At 41.9% G+C, this 17,817-nt stretch overlaps 2 protein-coding genes across 2 annotated transcripts; one reads left to right on the forward strand and one right to left on the reverse strand.

Moving 5' to 3' along the window:
* Positions 1-944: 944 nt before the first annotated feature.
* LOC115642797 (olfactory receptor 14A16-like) lies at positions 945-1,880 on the forward strand. The gene has a single exon (XM_030546499.1). It carries the CDS (start codon positions 945-947, stop codon positions 1,878-1,880), a length of 936 nt encoding a protein of 311 aa, XP_030402359.1.
* Positions 1,881-16,516: 14,636 nt separating this feature from the next.
* On the reverse strand, positions 16,517-17,473 carry LOC115642758 (olfactory receptor 14A16-like). The gene has a single exon (XM_030546468.1). It carries the CDS (start codon positions 17,471-17,473, stop codon positions 16,517-16,519), a length of 957 nt encoding a protein of 318 aa, XP_030402328.1.
* Positions 17,474-17,817: the final 344 nt, after the last annotated feature.

Raw genomic sequence — 17,817 nt, forward strand, 5'->3', positions numbered from 1 at the left:
GACGTCCCCAGCCAAAGCCTGTTTCTCTTATCACTGCCCAAGGACATAGAGGATGTCAATGGGATTAGAACTGAGATATTCTCCTCTAGCGCCATATGCACTGTCCCACAGTGCTACCCGCTAAACACAAATGCTGTAAATGGAGGCAGTGAACATACATATAATAAGACACAGCTCATTCCCCACAGAAGTCACAGTCCAAGAAGACAAGGCAGAGAATGGATGAAGGGAAAACAGAGGCACAAGGAGGCAAAGTGACTGGCTCAAGATTACATAGCAGGTCAGTGGCAGAGCCAAGAACAGAACCAAAGTCTCCTGATGGCCACTGACCCGCACAGCCATAAAGTGACAGAGGCAAATGACAAAGCACAGAGGTAGCAGAGCAATGCTGCTAGCCCATCAGTACACAGAGATGGAAATGCAGTCAGGATTTGGTGTCATAAATCAATATGTTTTTAGGCAGCTGGCCATCTATGTGGTGTTGCAGTGAAATCGTTACAGGTCAGCTGTCATACAGAATGCCAAGTCCATCTCCTACTACCACGAAAAAAGGATATCAGGTAGTGTTGGAATTTTAGCACTTTAGTTTCTTGTCTAAGTCCAGAACCTGCTCTTCGTAGCAATAGGGGATCCATCTTGGCTAGAATTGTTGCATTGGGACTGTACTTTGTTCCATCCTTCACACAGCATTTTATTAAGCCACATCATGAGCCAGATCTTCAGATGGTGCAAACTGATGCAGCTTCCTTGACTTTGCTGTGCCAATTTACATTCGTGTGATATAACTCACTAATCCAAGTTAATAGCAGTAACGAGTGCTGTGCATTGTTGACACTCACGTCATATTGCTGGGAGAAATCAGGGCCACTCTCTCTGTCACTGTAATTCCCCTACTGTCTTTGCTCTTCCCTCCACAGCCATCAAACAATGAACTGAGAAAGAAAATGTCCAACGAAACCACCCTGACCGAGTTCCTTCTCCTGGGATTTTCTGACGTTCGGGAGCTGCAGATTTTGCACTTTGTTACGTTCCTGGTGATTTACCTGGCAGCCCTGATGGGGAATCTTCTCATCATCACAGCCGTAGCCCTCAACCCCCATCTTCAATCCCCCATGTTCTTCTTCCTGGTAAATCTGTCCATCCTAGACTTTGGCTCCATATCCGTTACTATCCCCAAATCCATGGCGAACTCCCTCATGAACACCAGGGTGATTTCTTATCCTGGATGTGTTGCCCAAGTCTTTCTGTTTTTCCTCTTCACTGCAACTGATCTTGCCTTACTCACCATCATGGCATATGACCGATATGTTGCCATCTGCCAACCACTGCACTATGAGAGAGTGATGAACAGGAGAGCTTGTGTCCAAATGGCAGTCAGTGCCTGGATCAGTGGTATTATCTTCTCTGCCCTGCACACTGGGAACACCTTCAGGTTACCATTCTGCCAGTCCAATGACATCAACCAGTTCTTCTGTGAAATCCCCCAACTACTCAAGCTCACCTGCTCTCATTCGTATCTCAGTGAAGTTGGGGGTATTGCCTTAGGTGTGTTTTTAAGTTTAAACTGCTTTGTTTTCATTATTGTGTCTTATGTTCATATCTTCAAGACTGTGCTGAGAATCCCTTCTGAGCAAGGACAGCATAAAGCCTTCTCCACCTGCCTTCCTCACCTCACTGTGGTCTCTTTGTTGCTTTTCACTGGCATCTTTGCCTACCTGAAACCCACCTCTAGCTCAGCATCAGGTCTGGACCTTGCTGTGGGTGTTCTCTATTCCCTGGTACCTCCAGTGATGAATCCCATCATCTACAGCATGAGGAACAAGGAGATCAAAGCTACATTGCAGAAACTGGTTGTGTGGAGGTTATTCACCAAGAGTTAAAATATCATTCACTGCAACTTGACTGTGATTTCATTCTGAGTTTCTTTGTAGATATAATCAACTGATGACAAAATTGTCTCTTCCAGAATTTAGGGTATAATCTGCTGATGAAATCATGAAATCTGGACTAGCTTCACTGAAGTCAAATGAGTTAGAATAAGATTACACCAGTGTACATAAGATCAGAATCTATCGACGTATGCATCTATCTATCTATCTATCTATCTATCTATCTATCTATCTATCTATCTATCTATCTATCTATCTATCTATCTATCTATCTATCTATCTATCTATCTATCTATCATAGGGATATATTGGGTTACGTCACCAACAGCCTGGGGTATGAGAGGTTTGGCTTGTGTGTTTGCTTGTTTCTTTTTCATTTTGTTTGATTTTGTTGATTCATTTGTTGACTTGTTTCTTTGTTTCAGGTGGCTTTCTTGGGGGAGGGAGGAGCTTGAGAGTGTGGAATATGTGTGACTGAATGGTGGTATCCATTTATTTTGTCATCTGTTCAAGGTGTCAATGTCAGAATCACCTTGATGAGATTTTCTGAGAGACATGATGTTTTGCTTTCCCCATTGATGAATAATTGAAAAAAAGTTTCTGCACGTGTCTGTTCAAATGATTTTAATGCTGAATGGATTTTATTATGTCATGTATGATGTGTTAGGGCACGTAGAGCCTTCTATAACTGAATGTATTATTGTTATTTATTTAAATTTATTAAAATAAATATATACTGTATTGTTTTTCCTATGGTGCAAAGGTATTTGAAAGAGAAATGTATTAAAATGGTTCCTAAAGAGAAACGAAGTCTGAATAATAAGGCTACATTTTGATTCCACCAAACTACTGCAGTGATCCCTCTGGAAGTGCTCATATTTTCTCTTATGTTATGCTTTGTTCCTATTGTAGTAAATAAATCACACTTTGCATGGTGAAGGCATTTAGTCACTTATCTTAGTGCTGGTCACAGTCCTGTGGGAAGAAATGCAGGCACCAAACACAGTTGGAGAAATCACGGTTGGGACCCAATTTGAGAGATGGGGAATCACATGATTCCACCCTAAGACAGGGATAGGCACAAAGCTTAGACCTGAGGGTTTGAAGTAAGAGACCAAAGTGGGGAGAAGAGATTGAGCTAGCCTTTTAATCATAACAATTGGGAAGCAGTCATTCACATCAACATGTAGCTTTGTATGGAGCCATTCCTCTCTCATCCACACAAGTATCCGAATGTTTCTAAATCTCCAAAGCTGGTTGCTGTTATTATTATTAATTCATATTTATTAAACCAGGTTTGTGCATGGTTGTGTGTACTACATATACAATAGATAAAATAAGATCATGTAGATAGCTAGACAGATCATGAAAAATCAGTGACAATTTATCGTGTCTCTTACTCTGTCTATGACTGTTGATGTCCAACTCATGATTTTCCAGTGACTATTCATTATTTGTTGTTATTTCTTTGAATATTTCTTACTCCATTTCTCTTTTATAAGAACTTCATTGCATTCACTTCCCGTGTGCATTTTGAGCCATTTTAAATTAATACATTATAACGTGTTCTATTTCTTTGCCTGATTGGATACAATGAGTTTTCTTTAAAAAAAAGCTACTCAGTTGGTCTAAATCATAGTTGTGACAGGCTGGATCACAGAAACCCCCTAAAAAATCATCAGGATTTGCAAATCCTGACTTATGTGCTCTGGTTCCCTGTATAATGAACAGGAAGAGACAGACACTGAAGAATGGGATCCAGCGAAGCCAGTATGCTTTGTTGGGTGGCACCTAACTAAACTACAGGAGATGCTCACCAGACAGGTGTGTGCTAAGCCACACCCTCTAAAAGGTACCTAATTACAAGTCAACACTTCAAACTCTTCATCAGCATAGGTGCCCAGATGCAGCTGCACCCCTGTAGTGTTTAAGTGAAAATGCTTCTACTTCAACAGGAGGACTTCTTCCATTACTGTAGTTAATCCACTTTCCCACATGGCAGTAGCTATGTTCACAGAAGAAGCAGTTCCCATCAACATAGCGCTGTCCACAAGTGGGGTTAGGTTGGTATACTTGTTTCGTTCAGGGGTGTGGACTTTTCACCATCCATCTACCCTGGACCTCAAAAAAAGTTTTTGAGTTCTTCCAATCCCCCCAGTTGCTTACACACACATCCTCCCCCGCTCGAAGCTCCACCTAGATTTGGTGACTTTGGGCATCTAGTATAACTCTTTCAGGAACAATGTAGCAGCAAAACAGGATGACCTAAAGGATTTCTTAAATACAGTAACTTTACTTTTAAAGCTCTTGTGTTTTAGACATTATTTGAAAACAACAGTGTCCTGAGATGTCCCCTCCTTTGCTGTGGTTTACGCCTTATGGGAGTCTGAAATCCATCAGTGTTTCCCGCTGGGCAGAGTCCTCCTTACTCTCAGCAAGTCCTTCTTACTTCTGGCCACGGTCGGCCCCTCCTTGCACAGAACAGAACCCCACTGTTCAATAGGCCCCCGTCTCTGTGCCATGGGTTCAAACTGTGAAGTGCTCTTGTTCTCTTCTTTGGCCTACCTAATTAGACTTCTACACTTGACTTGCGGAGCTTTATTCTCCTTACGATTTTCCACAGTAGGATTTAACTTCCAGTGTTTGAAGGGTGACTTTTTGCCTCTAACTGCCATACTTATATTACTTTGCTGTTTAGCCACGGTGAATTTGTTTTGGTCCTCTTACTAACTTATCAATATTTATCAATAAAAATCTGATCCTTCTAAGTCTAGCTATCACAGGTCACATACATCAATGTGTATAGCAATACTGAGTTTAACCCAGAATCTTTGGCCACTACTTCATTGGCATTAAATCGGTGATGTCAATGGAACTTCTCTGCTTTGGCGCTAGTATAGCTAACATGGGAAATTTTACCCTTACATCTTTGTCACACTGACTTTCTCTAGGGTGACATTAGAAAAAATGGGTCTTTTTATTTCCAAGTCATTGGCCAAATCATGATCTTTTTGACATGATAGTCTAAACCCTTCAGTGGGATCCAGATTGGCTTCATTATTGCAAGTCAGATATTCTTTGGGAAACAACAAAATAGCCTCTTCAAATCTAGCAAGAATGATACAACTTTCAGTTATTTTTAAAACATTTTAATAATAATAATAATAATAATAATAATAATAATAATAATAATAATAATAATAATAATAGCTAAGACTCTAGGTACTTCAGCATATAAACAATAATACAATAATATTCCAGCATTCTGACATTATTTCAATGAGAACTCAGCTACACAGAAACCTCTTTTCCTCCCCTTTGTCATTGTAGAAATCAAACCTATGGCTCACTCAGAAAATCCCATCACAGTAATCATAGAATATCAGGGTTGAAAGGGACCTCAGGCGGTCATCTAGTCCAACTCCCTGCTCCAAGCAGGACCAGTCCCCATATAAATGATCTCAGCTAGGGCTTTGTCAAGCCTGATCTTAAAAACATCTAAGGAAGGAGATTCCAAAACCTCCCTAGGTAGCCCATTCTAGTGCTTCATTACCCTTCTAGTGAAATAGTGTTTCCTAATATCCAGACTAAACCTCCTCCACTGTAACTCGAGACCACTACTCCTTGTTCTGAGAACAGTCTAGATTCATTATCTTTGGAATCTCCTTTCAGGTAGTTGAAAGCAGCTATCAAATCCCCCCTCATTCTTCTCTTCTGCAGACTAAACAATCCCAGTTCCCTAGCCTCTCATCCTAAGTCATGTGCCCCAGTCAACTAATGATTTTTGTTGCCCTCCACTGGACTCTTTCCAATTTTTCTACATCCTTCTTGTAGTTTGGGGTCCAAAACAGGACACAATACTCCAGATGAGGTCTCACCAATGTCAAATAGAGGGGAGTGATCACATCCCTTGATCTGTTGGCCATGCCACTACTTATACAGCCCAAAATGCTGTTAATGACACATGGGCACACATCGTAGATGACAAACATTGACAACCTCATCGAACCAAACACTCATCACCTCCACAGAAACACCTTTAAGAAAGAAACAAGTCAACCCATCAACAGATCAATTACAAAAAACTATCTAAACTAAGAAACAGAGAAAAGGAAAAATACAAACAGCTGCACTGTTACCTCAAATAGAGTTTTATCCCCAAAAATCAAGAGACAGAGACTCCAGGATGTACACTAGAAACTTTGCTATGGCTACTGATCAGAAAATGTAGTGATGGGTTGCTTTATAAAATCATTAGATAGATAGATAGATAGATAGATAGATAGATAGATAGATAGATAGATAGATAGATAGATAGATAGATAGATAGATAGATAGATAGATTTTTTTAACCTTTTTACTCTGATGCAAACATAGATTAACTTCATTGACTAGTTTTTGCCAGAGTAAATACCCCAATGTTCATACACAGATTGCATGCTACATTCTTATGGATAAAATAATGTCAACAGTAGATTATATTTATAAAGAAACACAGAATGACATTGTGGTTATGGGGAAAAGGCAGACATTTTATTCTTGGTGAATAGCCTCAATCCAATCATTTTCCACAGGGCAGCTTTAATGTCCTTGTTCCTTATACTGCAGATGATTGGATTCATCATGGGAGGCACCACAGAATAGAGAATCGGTGCCACAAGATCTACGCCTGATGTGGAGCTGGAGATGGGTTTTAGGTATGCAAAGGTGCCAGGGAAAAGGAACAAGGAGTTCACAATGAGATGAGAGAGGCAGGTGGAGAAGGATTTAAGCCAGCCCTGTTCAGAGGGGATTCTCAGCACAGTTTTGAAGATCTGAACATAAGACACAATTATTTAAAAAAAGCAGTTTAAGATTAAGCACACACTAAAGACAATAACTCCATTTTCATTGAGGTACGAATCAGAGCAGGTGAGCTTGAGTAGCTGGAGAATTTCACAGAAGAATTGGTTCACCATGTTGCCTCCACAGAAAGTTAACGCAAACGTGTTCCCAGTGTTCAGAGCAGAATACAGAATACTGCAAATCCAGGCAATGGCCACCATTTGGACTCATACTCTTCTGTTCATTGTGGTCTTATAGTGCAGTGGTTGGCAGATAGCGATGTATCGGTCATATGCCATGATGGTCAGTAAGGCTAAATCTACTGAAGCAAAGAATAAGAGAAGAAAGACTTGGGTGATACATCCAGAATAAGAAATCACCCTGGTGTTCATGAGGGAATTGGCCATGGAATTGAGAATGATGACAGAGATGGAGCCAAAGTCTAGGATGGACAAATTCATTAGGAAGAAGTACATGGACCTGTCAAGATGGTGGTTGAGGGCTATGGTTGTGATGATGACAAGATTCCCCATTAGGGTTGCCAGGTAAAGCACCAGAAACATCACAAAGTGCAAAATCTGCAGCCCTTGAACCTCAGAGAAACCCAGAAGAAGGAACTTGGTCACTATGGTTTGGTTGGACATTTTCTTCCTCAGTAAGTTGTGTGATGCCTGTGGAGGGAAGGAGAAGGGCAATGGGCAGTATTAAAGTGACAGAGGGAATGGTACCAGTTCCCCTGTGCAGAGTAACTCCTGAAGTGACTGTCAAAGGAGCAGAGCACTCGTTGCTTCCATTGAGCAGGAGAGGTGAATGGACATCACCCGCTGACAATCAGACCACTAGGCCGGTGCATTGTTACATGACAATCAGCACATGTCACTAAAACCAGTGGAGCTGGGTCAGTTGACACTATCTGAAGCTCTGATCCAAGACCAGCAAGAAGATGGAAAAAAGTATAAGCCAAATCCAACAGTCTTTGCCAAAAATGGCCCTCTATTGTGACCAACAGCAGGCTCTCAGTCTGGGCATGGAACTGAAATTCTAAAACACCAGCACGACTTAATTTCCATTTTCCTGGGGAATAAGGCATAGACACCCCTGGTGTCCTACATGGCAATTTTTCTGTGATTATTCCACCCCAGCATCACATAGACAGCCCGCTGTCTGACCATACTTTGATGTATGGAACCCAGTGCTAGCTATCCTTACACAGCTATGAGCTGATGAGTTAGTAGCACCACTCACTTACTGCTGTGTTGTATCACTTGCCTCTGTGAATTTGTGTCTGCTCTGTGTGACAGTCAGGAGACTTGGGGTCTATCCTTGTTTCTACCACTGACTTTCTGTGTAACCTTGGGCCAGCCACTTCCCTTCTCCTTGCCTCAGTTTTCCATATCTTTCTCCGCTTTATCTACTTCCCTGTGAGCATTTTGGGGGATGGGTTGTGTCTTGCTATGTGTATGTTCTGTGCACCTAGTTACAGAATGTGTGCTCAAATGGCATCGGTGTTGGATACTGGGTATTGTGCTGGAGCAAAAAGGTTCGACGCCCACTGACCTCCTCCATGTCCATCTATCGGCCATGTCAGGATACACAGGCTTTGGCTGCTTCATTCACCTCTCTCCCTGTGCTACTCTGTATAAAACAAATTCTGTGGATAGCAGCTTTGCTGTTTACTCAGTTTTACTTTCCTTTGAAAAATAAATCAAAACAGATGCAATAGTATGAATGGGCTTCCAAATACGGTGTTATTAAAAAACAGCAAGTTACTCAGCCCTTGTTTAAAGCTTAAGCCTGGCTGGAAATTTTGGGGTGAAGTTTGTTTGTTTGTTTGTTAAAGAAAGAAAGAAAGAAAGAAAGAAAGAAAGAAAGAAAGAAAGAAAGAAAGAAAGAAAGAAAGAAAGAAAAGAATTGGGGGTTTAGCAAAACCTTTTTAAAAAATTTGTGATGTTCTTTTTGAAAAGTGAAAACAAAAAATATATTTTCATTTTCTTTATAAAATTTACACTTTTCAGTTCAAAGTCTGCCCCCCGTCCTCTGCCTGGCACAGACCTTGAAATCTCCCCCAGACTTCCCTGACTCCAGCCCAGCTTCTGTCTTATTTGTGAGTAGGGTGACCAGAGGGCAAATGTGAAAAATCAGGACAGGGGCTTGGGGGTAATATGAGCCTATCTAAGAAAAAGTCCCCAAAATCAGGACTGTCCCTATAAAATCGAGACATCTGGTCACCCGACCTGTGAGCCAGGATTACAAATGGACACAGGAGTCTAGTGGGATTGAACAAAGCTCCTAAGTGAGCCAAGTGGCTAAATTCTATTGCTATTCAAGGGTAATTAGGCGACTACCCGGCTTAGGTATTATTTTAAATTCCACTAGGTGCCTGTCAGCTTCTTTAGGTGCCTGAGCCCCTTTGTAATCCTCATATTGGGCGTGTCTTGTCAGCTTCTACAGCCTGGGCTTATCTTGAAGTTCAAAAATATGAAGGCTGGGATTTGCAAAAAAGCCTAAGGGATTAAGGCATGTACATCTTGGGGATTAAGTCCGTTCGACTCCCTTGAGATTTCCACCCTAAGATGAGAATAAATACAGCCAGGCAGCAGGGGCTCAAGAGAGGAGGACAAAACACCTTCAGCTCCTGTGATCTAAACCCAACTATGCGACTAAATTACCACAACTCTCTGTGTCTCACTTTCCTCACCTTTAACAAGGAAGATAATACCTGAGACAGGCTAAACAATTCATAAGGAATCATTTCTTAAGTCCTGATCTCTAATTCAGTTTTGTTTGAGCTCCTAATGAGTTTTCATAGATCGAAGCAAAAATTTGGCCACAGATGGAGGCTTTCTGTGTAAACAGACTGGGCTATCGCCTGAACGCTAGCTGGAGATAATCCTAGAAGGGGGGAGAATGACATAAAAATAGAGAACACGCACAAGACAAATTACCTCTCTCCTCCACTCCTCTATGCTCATGACAGCTACAATGCCTGAAGAAATACTGAACTAGGGGAGGGATCTTGGTCAGGAGGCTTCTAGCTAGTAAAGGTATCTAAAAGGGTGTCATAAGGAGGACGGAGAAAACTTTTGTTCACCTTAGCCTCTAAGGGTAGAACAAGAAGCAAGGGGCTTAAACTGCAGCAAGGGAGGTTTAAGTTGGACATTAGGAAAATGTTCCTAACTGTCAGGGTGGTTAAACACTGGAATAAATTGCCAGGGAGGTTGTGGAATCTCCATCTCTGGAGATATTTATAAGTAGGTTAGATAAATGTCTATCAGGGATGCTCTAGAGAGTATTTGATCCTGCCATGAGGGCAGGGGACTGGACTCGATGACCTCTCGAGGTCCCTTCCTGTCCTAGAGTCTATGAGTCTATGAGTCTATTATCCAGCAGTGGTTTCCATGTCCAAAGATGGATTTCCTGAGTCGCTGGTCTCTCCGCTGTTCCTAGCAGACAGGGAACCACTCCACAGATGGGTGCTCCCTGTTCCCCTCCTCAGGCAGGCTTGGCCAAGAGGTGATGGACTAAATGCGATGAGGGACTGAAAACTCCTGAAGATCTAGAACTGCTCCTGGGTTGTGCAGGCATCAAACACCATCACAGCTCAGTATACCCCTGCTCTGGGGCTAAATAGCTGCATCTAGTCTCCAGGGCTGTGAGCCCAGCTCTGATGTGACAACAGGAACAAACCACCTGGACAACCTGTCCAAGTCAATCCTAACTCCACAAAGGGGGAACAGCACTGCCCTGGACCTCACACAACGGTTACATCCCTGAAAGGATCCTTGGCTAAAAAACAAGGCAGATTTGGCTAAGGTATTTGACAAGTTAAATGTATATTTATAGCACAGGCATGTGACATACAATAGCTAAGAAACTAGCAGCACCAGAAGTTTAGTTTGCCTGGAATAACCTGTTCCTTCATTAACTCCACATGATTACCACTGGGGCAGCAGAAAATTTTTCCCCTGCATTGCATCAGCAGCTCTTGAGAGGCAGCCACCAGAAGAACCCACAACTCAGGCTGCCCAGGGTGTTCAAAGTCAGACACTAAGATCTACCCAGAGGCAAGCATGAAAAATGAAAGGTCATGTCTTTAGCTGGTGTGAATTGATGCGGTTCCATTGATTTCAAAGTAGCTAGGGCTATTTACACCAACAGATGACCTGACCCTTTGATTTAAATTAAGATATGGCCAATTTACACCAACTGAGGGCCTAGCCTGTCAGAGTTTACTTTGTTTATTTGGGATTGAGGGCATCTCTTGAAAGCCCATTATGTGTGTGGATGGGGATAGGGTGTTGTCATAGACTGAAGCTAAAACAGTTTCCCCTGAATACCACCGCCCTCTCCTCTAAGATCTGTCTAGGGCTCATCACCCTGTCTTCCAAAGTGTCCTGTTGGAGAATCCAACTCAAACATTTGGGAAGCAGCTTCTCCAGGATGGCTTCTCCACTAAGGACAGGGGAGGGGGGTTGCTCAGCAAATCACCCTCCAGTGACTCACGGGGGAATATGATAGAAGTATATAAAATAAGGACTGGTGTGGGGAAAGTAAATAAGGAAGTGTTATTTACTCCTTCCCATAAAACAAGAACTAGGGGTCACAAAATGAAATTAATAGACAGCAGATTTAAAACAAACAAAAGGAACTATTTTTTCACACAGTGCACAGTGAACCTGTGGAACTTCTTGCCAGAGGATGTTGTGAAGGCCAAGATTATAACAGGGTTCAAAAAAGAGCTAAATAAGTTCAAGAAGGATGGGCCCATCAATGACTGTTAGCCAGAATGGGCATGGATGGTGTGCCTAGCCTCTGTTTGCCAGAAGCTGGGAATGGGCAACGGGATGGCTCCCTTGATGATTAACTGTTCTGTTCATTCCCTCTTGGGCACCAGGTATTGGCCACTGTTGGAACATAGGACTCTGGACTAGATGGACCTTTGGTCTGACAAAATATGGCCGTTCTTACGTTCTTATGTTCAGTGCACAGAGCTTTGCCTAACGAGGCTTTTGTTCCATCTGCTAACAAAGACCATGTGATCTGGAACACACTGTCCTGCACTGAGGAACCAGAGCCCTTTCTCTGCAGACTTCAGGGATCTGGAAGCATTTTTCAGCCCCTGCTGTTGCTCTACATTGAAGAAGGTGTGCTTTTTGGGGGCTGAATTTGGGATGCCAGGACCAGGTCCTTCAGCCCTTACTAAGCATTCTGGCAGCAGTCAGTGGCAGTGCAGTCTGAGCAATGGCTGCAGGAATGGGACCCATCCAACTGGATAATCTCTTACATAGATATAGCCTTGTGGTGTGAGCCATAGGATCAAGTCACGGCAATATTTGCATTTCTTATCTATCTTGACTGATAAGAGAGCCCAAACTGTTGGTCTGTGCCCAGTATGGTAAGAACACATGTAAAATACAGTGACTTGGTCCACCAAATACTAAGCAATTTATCCAGCATAACATTCTCATTCCTTAAGCAAACAATTTTCCCATTAAGTAACTGTAATTTTCCCCCATTAAGCAAATGGCAAATTTTTCTCCACCAATGAGCTAGCACATTCTCCTTCTTCAACCAGCCACAGTTTTCTCTGTCCTTCACTACCCCTACACTTCTCCACCTTCCAAAAATCACAGACGTTCCCTCCTCCACCTATCTTTCCCCCCCTACCATTTACAATCTACACAATTCCCCCAACCAACACTAGCCTTCTTCCCTTTTCAGTGATAATGAGAACATGCCTCATTCACCAACCATAATATTCTCCTTCCATATAATTTTTCCTAGTAGTATCATGTCCTGTATTCATGGCTTCAGGGAAAGCTTTGGAGAATGGGTAGGCCATAGGCCACATCCTGAAGTTTCACAGACTTGACCTGTGGGTTCAGAAGGCATTCCACTGTCAATGAACCAGCGTTGGTTCGCTCAGTTGTCTCAACAGATTATGGTTCTCCTTGTGTCTAAATGAAGATAGGAAAGGAGAGGAGAGGAGAGGGGAGACGCTGCATTTTCATGTTTCTAAAGATCGCAACTTCTGGAAATGTCTTGAGCTAAGGTTCTTGGGGCTTCCAGGATGAAGAGCTAAGAGTCGAGCTCCCATTCTAGCCAGGGACCCTGAGCTGTGATCTCTGTTCCAGGGATAAAGAGTAGAAGAAAGTCAGGGAGTAAGGAGCCTCCTGCAGGGGATGCAGAGAGGAGACCCAGAGCCAGACAGAACTTTTGAAGAAGCTCTCCAGAGCAGCCAGAGGAGAGGCCTGGCTTGAGTGACCTGCACTGCAGAACAGGAACAGAACCCATCAGAGGGAGTTAGGAGCCCAGAAGGGGTATAACGGCCTTTGGTAAATAATGTTTAATATTGAATATTTATAGACAGACACGAAGAGGAAATGAGTCACAATAATTGGTGTTATCTATCTATTGATTGATCTATCAAACTATCTCTCGAATCACATATTATGCCTTTGTCCCTTATATATGAATTGTATATATCCATGCACAGAGATGGGATTCTAATACTAATAACACTGGTCTACAATTTTTGAGAATTTGTCTGCTTCAGAGATAAAATGTGCTATTTATTATGTATTTTGATGTGCTGAATTCAAATATGACAATTAAAACAACTGATTGGCTACTGTTTCTGAGATATTTAAGTTTTTACATTTTATGTCTATGTATATTGTGTAGATAGTAGAGTTTTAATCATAAATTGTACCTAGATCTTTTCATGTGTTTATGGTTGCTTTACATGATAATATTTCACCTGTCCTGTTTATGTAACACACTAAAAATCAGCAAAAGGGTTATATAAATAAAATTTATTATGAAACAAAAGGCAAAAAACTAGTATGTACATAGTTAGTCCTATTCAGTGTCTACTCGGCGCTTCTTGGTTTGTCTCTTGTATTCCTTAAATGGAGCATCTCTTGTCACTGTCCAGCAATAGTCTGCAAGCATTGATGGGCTCCATTTGCCCTGATAGCCTGCCAGGAGATTCCACTGCTGTAGTCTGGAGCCCAACAGCTCTGCCTTACTCTTGGGTAGTTCCAAATCCCTGACAAGGTCATTCAATTCACCTTGTGTTAGGAGGTGTGGTTCAGAGGAGAAGGATGGGAGAAAATGTGGGTCCTGTGACATTGATGGTTCAGGACCAGAAGTTTCATCCTCTTCCTCTTCCTCATCTGACTCAAGTGAGAATGATTCTGGTGCAGTCCTTCTCCGTGGGGTACTGGGCGTATAGCTGATGGAATGTTTGGATAAGGCACAGTCCACTTTTTCTTCTTTGACACACCTTTCCCAACAGGAGGCACCATGCAGAACTAACAATTGCTGGTCTGATCTGTTGGCTCTCTCCAAATCATTGGCGCTGCAAAAGGCATAGATTTCCTTTTCCTGTTCAACCACTGGCGAAGATTTGTTGCACAAGTGTTGCAGCGTATGTGTGGGGTACACCTCTTGTCCTGATCTCCAATTTTGCATCCAAAATAAAGGTGATAGGCTTTCTTAACCAGAGTGGTTAGACTGCGCTTTTGTGATGCAAATGTCACTTCACTACAAACATAGCAGAAGTTATCTGCACTGTTCACACAAGTACGAGGCATCTCTGCTCACTTTGGCTAATCAGAAATGTGTCCCTATGCAAAATCAAACACTGACAAATAAGAGAGCACCACTCTGTATGATTTCTAGAGCTGATATAGGTCAATTTGTTCAGCAGAGTGATGTAAGCTTCGTTATGATTGCATCATCCATGACTTCTAGGAATAACATGATGCAATTCATATCATGTATGATGCAATACCAGCTTCAGATTGCATCATTCATTGTTTTGCCTAAAAAGCAAGTACTGTCCAAACCCAGTCATAGATTTATTCATAGATTCAGTCAAAGATGTATTTTAGTCATTTTTGGTTTAAATTGAGATCCCTTCCCTTTATAACTCACTTATCCTCTGCCATTCCCAAGTCAAGGGTTGTATATACTGACCCAATAGCGTATCTTGAAAACTAGAGCCAATCAACAATTTTAAGCATCATTTTTGTTCTCAGTGACCCAGAATTAGTAAAGTTGGACTACATTTATTTCAGAAGCATTTTGGCTGTAGAGCAGTGTAATAGGACTGCTTTGTGAGATCCTTTCTTAGCTTTAATGTGACTAGTTTTACAATGAATGATGCATGAAATGCCAGGTCAGTGCATATGACACCAGACAAATTACTCATACCACTATTTTTTAGAGAAGGTGGCCCTTATGCAGAGCTCATCTCCAGACCTGAAGAAGAGCTCTGTATACATTTTAAAGCTTGTCTCTCTCCCCTGCAGAACTTGGTCAAATAAATATTACCTCACCCATCATGTCTCTCAAATATGCGGTGACCAACATGGCTGCAACAACACTGCATACACCAGTGTTTATGTCACTATTGAATTTAGCCTTGTGTCTTTGGGCCAGTATCAAACCAGCAATGTTGATGGAGCCACTCTGCATTAGCAAAGGCTTAGCTGAGATGTGGAAAACACAGAGGACTCCTTGTGGCACGTTTGAGACTAACACATTTATTTGGATATTAGCTTTCATGGGCTATAACCCACCTCATCAGGTGCATGAAGTGAAAAATACAGTAGGCTGTATATTTATACCTGCCTACTGTATTTTTCATTCCATGCATCTGATGAAGTGTGTTTCAGCCCATGAAAGCTAATGTCTAAATAAATTTGTTTGTCTCTAAGGTGTCACAAGAACTCCTCATTGGTTTTGACAATACAGACTAACACAGATACTCCTCTGCAACCTGAGATGGGGAATTCACCCATGCATCTCTGTTGCACTCACATTCTCCTGGTCATCATTACCCATTCTTGGATCTTTGTGTGTGTTGGCCATTGGCCAAATCCTGATCAATTTGAAGTGAGTGGCTAAATCCCAGTGATTTAAAAAGTATCAAAATTGGCCTCATTATCCTGTCTGATTGTCTTTAAGAAATACTCCACAGCTTCCTCTTCAACAAACAAACAAACAAACAAACAAACAAACAAACAAACAAACAAACAATCCTTTCCCACCATGGCACGAATGACACAACATTGATTTATTTAGGGTTACAATAATGAAACAATGTTTACCTAAGGTTCTTGGTTCCCTAACACATCATTAAAAGTATGATGATATCCCAGCCCTATTCATATAATTGTTTCAACCGAAACTCAACCATGCAGACACTTCTTGTGCACACCTTTAACATTGTGGAAAGAAAACTTTCAGCTCGCTCAGAAAACCCCATCAAACAGATGACATTTGGACAACCCCGATAGGTAACAAAACATCAACAATGCCATCTAAGTGAACACTTACCATCTACCCAGTCATTCCCACCTTAAAAACACTTAACAAAGAAAGAAATCAACCCAAGAAAAACTAAAAAACAGAGATGGAGACAAAAAACAAACAGCTACTGAACTGATACTGCAATCCAATTTTTACTCCAAAAAAGAAGAGACAGACACTCCCTGAGATCCAATAAGGACTTCGATATGGCTAATGATTTTATGAAGAAGGTGCTAACATAGCATGGTGAAGGGTGGCAGTACACAATCCTGTGATAGATAGATATACAGGCAAACAGATAGATACTGATATTATTTACATTGATATGTATTTACATTAAATCCATTTACCTGAGTCGTGTTTTCATTTTTGCCACTCTAATTTCCCCTTTTTGCATAAAGAGATGACAAACCATGTTCTCATGGAGTCAATTATATCATCATTTGATTATATTTATAAGGAAACATAGAAAGAAGTTAAAATCAAAATAGAAAGATGGACTTTTTATTTGTTTTAAATAAACTCCATCCAATCAGTTTCCTTAGGGCAGCTTTGATCTCCTTGTTCCTCATGCTGTAGATGATTGGATTCAGCATTGGAGGTACCATGGAATACAAAACATCCACCATGAGATCCAAATGTGATATGGACCTGGAGTTGGGTTTCAGGTAGGCAATGATGCCAGTGGAAACATACAATGAGACAACAGTGATGTGAGGCAGGCAGGTGGAGAAGGCTTTTTGCCGGCCCTGCTCAGTGGGGATTCTTAGCACTGATCTGAAGATCTGAACATATGACACAATTATTAAAACAAAGCAGCTTAAAGCTAAGCATGCACTGAAGACAATAACCCCAGTTTCATTGAGCTCTGAGTCAGAGCAGGCAAGCTTGAGTAGCTGGGGGATGGCACAGAAAAACTGATCCACCACATTTCCTCCACATAAGGATAATGCAAATGTGTTCCCAGTGTGCAGGGCAGAGTAAAGAATACCACTGATCCAGGCAATGGCTGCCATTTGGACACAAGCTCTCCTGTTCATCACTCTCTCATAGTGCAGTGGTTGGCAGATGGCGACATATCGATCATATGCCATGACAGTGAGGATGCCGAGATCAGCTGAACCAAGGAACATGAAGAGAAAGATTTGGGCGACACATCCAGAATAAGAAATCACTCTGGTGTTCATGAGAGAATTGACCATGGATTTGGGGATGGTGACAGAGATGGAGCCAAGGTCTCCGATGGCCAGATTCACCAGGAAGAAGTACATGGGGGTGTGAAGATAGTGGTTGAGGGCTATGGCTGTGATGATGAGAAGATTCCCCAGCAGGCCTGCCAGATAAATCATTAGAAACACCACAAAGTGCAAAATCTGCAGCTCCCGAATGTCAGAGAAACCCAGGAGAAGGAACTCGGTCACAGTGGTTCGGTTGAACATTTTCTTCCTCAGCAAGTTGTGTGATGGCTGTGGAGGGAAGAAGAAGGTACATACTCAGGATTCAATTGTCAGAGAGAATGGACTTGATTACCTTCTGAGTAATGTCCCATGATCTACTGTGAAATGTGCACAGCACTCCTCCTATCCTTCCATTGACTAGGAGCAGTGAGTGCTCCTCACTGCTGATGATCAGAGCACTAGGGAGAGAAGGTCAGTGAGGTAATAGCTGTTATTGTATCAGCTTCCATGGGTGAGACAGACAAACTTTTGAGCCTCACATACTACCTCATCTACCTCGTCTATTTAATATTCTGGGACCAACATGACTACAAGTACTGCATACA

This window comes from Gopherus evgoodei, unplaced genomic scaffold (assembly GCF_007399415.2).
Source record: "Gopherus evgoodei ecotype Sinaloan lineage unplaced genomic scaffold, rGopEvg1_v1.p scaffold_45_arrow_ctg1, whole genome shotgun sequence".
NCBI classification, from domain to species: Eukaryota; Metazoa; Chordata; order Testudines; family Testudinidae; genus Gopherus; species Gopherus evgoodei.